At 38.9% G+C, this 8,293-nt stretch overlaps 1 protein-coding gene across 9 annotated transcripts in view; it reads right to left on the bottom strand.

The window, feature by feature from the left end:
- The window catches only part of LOC122544600 (nuclear receptor coactivator 7-like), a 122,593-nt gene that overhangs the window by 67,483 nt on the left and 46,817 nt on the right, over window positions 1-8,293 (bottom strand). For 4 of the 9 annotated variants that reach the window (XM_043683925.1, XM_043683919.1, XM_043683932.1 and 1 more), the window contains one exon: window positions 6,168-6,227. The exons of 1 other annotated variant lie outside the window; for it this stretch is intronic. In XM_043683925.1, coding sequence (XP_043539860.1) covers window positions 6,168-6,227 — 60 coding nt within the window. Of the gene's footprint in view, window positions 1-6,167; window positions 6,228-6,513; window positions 6,564-6,798; window positions 6,832-7,293; window positions 7,402-7,755; window positions 7,788-8,293 lie in introns of those variants that run through there. 4 more of the 9 variants (XM_043683945.1, XM_043683940.1, XM_043683947.1 and 1 more) reach the window with 4 other exon arrangements.

The following is an 8,293-nucleotide window of genomic DNA, read 5'->3' on the forward strand; positions in this document are numbered from 1 at the left end:
CCTCCCCCCACCTTACCTCAGTTCCAATCTTCCAGCTCAGCACTGTCCTCATGACCTGTCTTACCTGTCAATCTCCCTTCCCACCTATCCTGTTCCACTTCTCCTCTGACCTATCACCTCCATCCCTACCCCCATTCACCTACGGTACTCTTTGCTACCTTCCCCCCCATAAATCCTGTTCAGAAATCCTCTCCTTAAAAATCACCTCCAACAATTTACCCACAACTAAAGTCAGACTCACAGGTCTATAGTTCCTTGGTTTCTCCTTACAACCTTTCTTTAACAAAGTTACAACATTAGCCACCCTCCAGTCATCAGACAGCTCACCTGTCATTATAGATGATGCAAATATTTCTGAAAGGGGTTTCACAATTTCTTCCCTTACTTCCCACAACGTTCTGGGACACACTAGATCAGGTCATGGAGACTTATCCAACTTTATACTCTCCAAGACCTCCGGAACTTCCTCTTCTATAATGTGAACAGTTTGTAAGACACCAAAATTTATTTCTCTGTATTCTCTAGCCTCCATTTCTTCCTCCACAGTAAAAACTGAGGTTAACCAATATGCTTTTGAAAGCTTCAATTGCTCCAACTTCCACCACAGTCCCAGGCAGTGTATCTCGGATCCTAAGCTACACTGCATGAAAACATTTTTCTGAAGCTGCCATTGTTTAATTTGCCAATTACATACATGCTCTCTGGTTCTCGATCCTTCAATGAATACAAATAGTATTTGCTTATTTACTCCGTCCAATGTCGTGATTTTCAGTGCCCTTAGAAAGTCACTTCTCAACATTTTTCAAGGAACACAGCCCCAACTTCTCCAATAATCCCTTCTAACTTAATAGTTATTCCTTATTCCTGGAATAATTTTCAGGGTTCTTCCTTGCACCTTCTCTAATTCATCTTTGATTTATACTACTTTATATTGCTTCTTTAGTCATGGTTATGGTATGACAAAGCAGGGAGTGAAAGAAGGTTCCATGTGTCAAAGCTGCAATCCAATTGCTTGGATTGTACTTATTTTTATGACATTTTAAGTGCCAAGGGCCCAAAAGGTAAAGTTGACATCAAGTCTGGCTCCTATTGCAGTCTGTAGTTTTTGATTGGTTAGGTTGCTGGCAGGTTACCCAGTACTGTATCAAAAAAAGCAGCCACTTTCCTTCCTGCCAAACAATCTCGTTGTCTGGTGGAAATTGCAATAACTATCAATTTAAGCAATGCAAACTAAATTGGGAACTGAAAAAAAAACAAACTTAATGACTGTGACCTGTGGAGTAGTGGAACCAGGGGAAAAAAAACAATACACTTGTGGTGAACTCATTCCATCTCGGTCATAACAACATATGCTTCCGCAATAGCAGGTTCACAAAGCCAGCCTTGTCCTACATCACTTATTACAGGATTACCTTAGGTTGGTGGCCCTTCTTGAACATTCCTACACTGCAACAGTTTTTCCCCATCTGCTCTGTCCAGGTAACATGGTGGAACACAAAGTCACAGAGATATACAGCACGGAAACAGACCCTTCAGTCCAACTCATCCATGCTGACCAGATAGCTTAAATTAATCTTTTCCCATTCGCTAGCACTCGGCCCATATCCCTTTAAACCCATCCTATTCATATACCAATCCAGATGCCTTTTAAATGATGAAATTGTACCAGCCTCCAATACTTCCTCTGGCAGCTCATTCCATACATGCACCACTCTCTGCGTGAAAAAGTTGTCCCTTAGGTCCCTTCTAAATTTTCTCCTCTTACCTTAAACCTATGCCCTCTAATTCTGGACTCCCCCAACCCAGAGAAAAGATCTTGCCTATTTATTCCATCCCTGCCTTTCATGATTTTATAAACCTCTACAAGGTCATTCCTCAGCCTTCAACACTCCAGAGAAAACAGCCCCACCCTATTCAGCCTCTCCCTACAGTTCAAACCCTCCAACCCTGAAAACGTCCTTGTAAATCTTTTCTAAACCCTTTCAAGTTTCACAACATCCTTCCTATAGGAAGACCAGAATTTCACACAATATTCCAAAAGTGGCCTAACCAATGTCCTGTACAGCCGCAACATGACCTCCCAACTCCTATACTCAAGGTTGTGACCAATAAAGGAAAGCCCACTAAACGCCACCTTCACTACCCTATCTATCTGCAGCTCCATGTTCAAGGAACTATGAACCTGCACTCCAAGGTCTCTTTGTTCAGCAACACTCCCCAGGACCTTACCATTAAGTCCTGCCTGGATATGTCTTTCAACATGCAGCACTTCACACTTATCTAACTTAAACTCCATCTACCACTCCTCGGCCCTTTGGCCCATCTGATTAAGATCCTGTTGTACTTGAATGTACCATACTGAATGTTAGTGAAGTATTCAATAGCAATATCAATGAATCCCATCACTTTCCAGATAGCAGAGAGTGGACTAAAAGGATAGTAGCTGAAAATGTGTTGCTGGAAAAGCGCAGCAGGTCAGGCAGCATCCAGGGAACAGGAGAATCGACGTTTCGGGCATAAGCCCTTCTTCAGGAAGGGCTTATGCCCGGAACGTCGGTTCTCCTGTTCCCCGGATGCTGCCTGACCTGCTGCGCTTTTCCAGCAACACATTTTCAGCTCTGATCTCCAGCATCTGCAGACCTCACTTTCTCCTAAAAGGATAGTAACCAGGTTAAATTTATGCTGCTTTGGGTGGGAAAAATAGGGAGCAAATTCTACACAATATAAAGTGGATGCCAAGCTTAAGCTATACTAGAATTGTTCCGCTTGGGAAATGGTTTCTTCTGGAGCTCAGGTCTTCAGAACTATATTGTCATGCTACATAGACTCTGTCAAGACTTGTAGCCGTTGTATCTTGCAGCAACTGTGATAAAAGGACCATTCTGAAGAAGTCATATCAATCTAAAAACATCAACTGTGTTTCATTCTCCATGGGTGCTTCTAGACTTGCTGAGTTTCTTCAGCATTTTATGCTTTTATTTCAGATTTCCAGCATCCACAGTATATTGGTTTTATTATTACAGCATGAAATTCAAATTTTTAGACAAAAAACTAATAGACAACAGCATATACTTAAATGTGGCTTAGTAAGAATTTTGCTGTGTTTAATGCCACTATGCTCGTACAAGACAGTAGCCATTGCACTCATGCTTGAGACAAAGAACCATGTGGCACAACAGTAGTGCTCTGAACTCTGAACCAGAAAATCCAGTTTCAAGGGTTACTTGACCCAGAGGAGTGCCATAACATATCTGAACAGGGTAGTCATTAATTTGCACAAATTAGCAGTTTGATGCATGAAAGACGTGTTCTTACAACCATGGTTACACAAGATAAAGATAGTGACCCTCTTTCTAAATCAGAAGATCCAGGTTAAAGTTCCACCTACTCTACAGGTGTGTAATAACATTTCTGCACAGGTCAATTATTGTTGGTGCTTCAAAAGGCCTAAAACCCACCAAACCTGCAAGACTTCATTATCTATGATTTATCCAATCTATTAGAAAGGAGATTCAATGGAATTTAGAATAGAAACATCTATCATTCTGTAAGCAATTTGTCACTTTTCAAAAGTCTGCAACAAATAAAAGACTATGGCATCCCTTCGAGATATTCCTTCCTGAAGGATGCTTCTCTCAGCTTCACAGCATCAGTGCAAGTTTTCACAAATTCATTTAACTACAGAGTTGGGGAAAAAAGGCTAGTTCAATCTCATATAAAGTTCTTCCTCAACACAAAAAAAGAGAAAAATCACACAAGTACAAAACTGCTCATACACTCTCTTCACACACAGAACTAAGCCAAGGTATAAGAATGACTGAAAGGTCATCAACTTGAAATGTTAACTCTATTTTTTTCCACAGATGCTCTTTGGCCTCTTGAGAATTTCCAGCATTTTCTGATTTTATTTCAGTTTTCCAGCATCAATTAGAAAGCTGACAGCCCAGCAAGAAACTAAAACAACCTGGGATAGTCAAGTCACCCAGAATTTAATTGGTCCTTGAACTAGCTTTTATTCAGGGCTATCTGACTTGCCAGAATTGTTGGAGTTGTGTTACATTTTCAAAATCATTATATCAATATTTTTGAGTTTCAAAGTTTGGCACACAAAATAATCCAATACATGATGCAAATTTGTTACTTGAATAATTCAGTATTCAGTTTTGAATACTGGCGAGAGTGATGGTTTTAGTGAAGAAGTCCACAGTATCACAGCACACCACTTCCATCCCTGACTCGCCTGCTCAATATGGCAGAGAGTCAGGCAGTGGCTGAGAGAAAGAGAGAGAGAGAAAGCCATCAGGAGTCAAGCAGACTGTGTTAACAAATTTAAAAACAATAATATTTTATAATTATTTCAAGCACAAATATAGAAATTTGGTACAAATGAAAGAACATAACCATTTTTGGCTTGATTTTAATGAAAACATTCATTTGATTAAACTTGGTTCATATAAAACTGCACTTTTTGGGAACATAAATAGTGTTAAATTGCTGTATAAACAATGAGGAATATAATGATAAGCTTCAACAGGATAAAGGCTGGACATATGAAATTTAAGGCAGAGAGCAAGTAAGCTTCAAGAGGATATAGGCTTTACACATGAAATTTAAGGCAAAGTTATATATTTTGATAGGAATAATGAAGAGTTCAACATAAAACAAAGGACACAATTCTGAAGTGGGTACTGAAACAGATACACCCGTGCACAAGTAGTTCAAGGTATCAGGAAGATTGAAAATGTATTCAAAAGTAAAATAAGAGTCAAATATATATGAGTGAAGTGAACTACAAAGTCCATCAGTTGACATCTGTGGACAAAGAAGCAGAATTAGCATCTCCGGTCAGTAACCATTCACCTGAACAATGACTTTCAAAAGAGAAGCAGATAAGCAGCTGAAAGGGAAAAATTTCAGAGCTAGGGGGAAAATCTAGCTCCAAGTGGAACTTGCCAGATTGCACTTGCAGGGAAAGCCAACACGGATATGGGAAGCAGGATGATCTCCTTCTAAATTGTAATCATTCGATGATTCTATTACTACCCTGCAATACAACAGGATGCAGGAATAACAGATAATTATAACTAGCTGTCAGAGGACAAGTCTTTCCCCATCCCCAAATACTCCTAGGCTGCTAGTTGACACAAAAACTTGTCTATCACAGTAGAGTCTCACTTGTACCTAGATGCATCCTTTTCTTTTGATCTGTAATCTTCATTATATTTTGTCTGAGTAATATATTTGAAAGTGCTTGCCTGAATCAATGCATGACCCATGCTTTGATTTGGACTATTAAAACCTGAGGCACTCACAGCAGTTAACAAAATGAGAAAATGAAAATGTTGAAATACTGATTTTGTACAACTGAATAGCTACAGTTGAGTTTTCAACTTTTACTTGTAGAAATAGCTAAGTAATGATATTCAGTAAATACTTCATTTCTGAGTTTACAAAGTTGTTACAGCTGAACCAATAGTTAAAATTACATAATTACTGATCAGCACTGGGAATGAAAAGAAATCAACCATCTTACACCAGCAAAGAACGAGGATTACAAAAGTTTGGGTAAGTACTATACTGTAATTTGTGAGTCAGTGCATGCTATTCGATCTCTCAAATGCAAACCTATTCCTTTCAAACTTGTATGTACTGATGATTTCTTCACAGATTTAACACTCTGGTTAACTAATAAAAACATTACAATAATTATGCCATTTACAGTACTGATGTATACCAGACCTATTTTACTAATTTCCTCAATTCAGTTAGAAGCAGCAAGAGGCTAGTTCCATGAAACAGAAACCTTACACTCATGTCTGCCTCAGCCTTCCTTGGCCCTTGTGCCTGCTACTGGATGGATCCAAACTATTTTAGCATAAATTCATGTACAATTCATTCGCTACAACTAAGATTTCATACTAAATCTAGACAACTCACAATTTTGCCAGTATTTCAGCCAATTAATTATTTAAAAATTGAATTGGGTGTGGAACAAATGAAAATAATTAGTTAATAACCACTATCGTTGCACAGCTGGAACCAGCAATGACTGCAGAATAGCCGATAAGATTGTGACAAGTGATTAATCTTGGCTCCCTTTCTAGGTACTTTTCAACATTTCTTTTCCCCAAAGCTTAATTTTTCCACTAATTTCAAGCAAAGCTTACCAGTGTAGTTTTAGTGAGAGGCTGCAGAGTGAGACGTATGGGGACGTCACGTGAAGCAGCCTGAAAAGTCAAAAAAAAAGTTTTTCATCAGCAATTATCATGTGCAATATTGGGAACATGGCTTTCCATTAAAAAAACCACATGACTTTAGAAAATGTTCCAGTGATGGTAGAAAATATCATGCATACATAGTACTGTCCCAGTAAGTTCTGTTCTCTTATATTAAAAGTTCCCCCCACACAGTCCTAAGATAATACCAAATTCCAATAGCAAACAGATTCTAACAATGCTTAAAGCACAGGTTAAATATCATAACACTGCACGGAAAATTTCTTTAACACCCTACCCCAGGCCATGCAAGAAAAAGATTGAATGACCCATAAATCATTCAAGTGGTGTTCTAAAGACATAAATGAAGAATAAGCAGCATTTCCCATTCACTTCTTTACTTCCTTTTATGCTTTCGGGCCACCAGAGAGAGAGCAAGGGAGAGAGCCTGACAGCAGAAACTGTGTTTAAAACTTATAGTCTTCCTTTGACATCATGATCTTCAGCCTTCAGCTCAAGATTGCAAGTAACACAGTCTTCTGATTACGTCACAGGCTAAATGAATAAAAACCAGACAAGTCACCTTAAGAATGTAATCACAAATGTATTAAAATTACAGGCAGAGGTCAGGTCTCAGGAAGACACATTGTCAGAACCATTTACAGCTGAGCCAATGAACTCTCCATAACCTGCTTCCTCCAACCACTTCTTTTTGTAGATTTAACTTCTACTCTCCACAGCCCACAGCCCACAGCCCACAGCTGTAAAACAGAAAGTGGTAACTGCCTTTGCTTGTGGCGAAAAACGCAAAAAGCAAATTTCAAAAATTTAACCTGCATTCTAGAGTGAGCACTATTATTATTTGCATGGACACCTGGCATAACTTATGAATAGGAAGCATCATTACCAAAAGCACTGCTGCATCAAATTAAGATGTACAAAATTACCAACTCAAGACAAAGAATATGGTCTTTCTGAGAAATAGTGACCAAACCAGATGCTTCCAAAACTGTATCATCAGGCTGGATATGCAAAGCATAATGTGAAAAGGCAACAGTACCAGAAAATGATCATTTACCTAGAAGTATTGTCAGTACTGTGCACTGCTGAACAATATTTTGACAGCAAACAGAACTTTAAAAATCCATCAGAACTTGAGCTCAATCTAACAAAATTTTCCAGCAAATAACATTGCTATGAGGAGGAAGTAATAAAATTTCCATTGTGTTTTAGAACGAAAGGTAAGGAACATGATAATCATTGTGACTTCTCACTACTGGCTGCTGTCACTCAAGTGCATATGCAGAGACAGAATCAATATTTCTTCCCCAATTGATTTTTTTTAATAAACTCATTAATTAACCTCACATTAAGAGTGACAAGATACAAAGAGTGGGTGAAAATCTGCTAGCAGCTGACAGGGCAAGGGGAGGTGCAAAATCACAACATTTCCTGATACATCACAGAAGATCTCCAGAATATGTTACTCAACAGTGAGTTGTACTTATAACATGGAATGCTCTGTTAGAATAAGTGAGACCTGAGACAGTGGCAGTTGCAAGGATTTTTTTGGTTGAGTACTTGCTAGCTTCCTGATCTGGGGTAAATCTTTCTTTCCTGGATCAAAACAGCAACAGTTCAGGCAACGGAGTCAAGCTGTGTATTAGTCATCTGTATTATTTTTTCTCCCCCATGTGGAATGAACAGGTGTTTCCATTCTAATTGGATTGTTGATTAAGGGCCTGGGGACTGAACAAACAATTAAAATTTGGCAACTGAATTTCAATTTAGGATTAATACAAAGACAACCAATGAAGGTTGGATAGGCTGAAGAAATTATACATTGATCACAATGGAATTAAGTGTTGGAGGAAGATGTGTTTAAGAGATTGTATGTCTGGAAAAGGGAGATGGGAAAGAGCAGAGAAAGCAGCAAGGTAGATCCATTTTTGTGGGAATATAAAAAAGTGTGTAGAAGGGAAGAAATGTACCAAGAGACTTTAAAGAATTAAGAGGGAGAGGAGGGAGAGAGAGGAGGGAGAGAGAGGAGGGAGAGGAGGGAGGGAGAGGAGGGAGGG

This window comes from Chiloscyllium plagiosum, chromosome 3 (genome assembly GCF_004010195.1).
Source record: "Chiloscyllium plagiosum isolate BGI_BamShark_2017 chromosome 3, ASM401019v2, whole genome shotgun sequence".
In the NCBI taxonomy this organism is placed as follows: Eukaryota; Metazoa; Chordata; class Chondrichthyes; order Orectolobiformes; family Hemiscylliidae; genus Chiloscyllium; species Chiloscyllium plagiosum.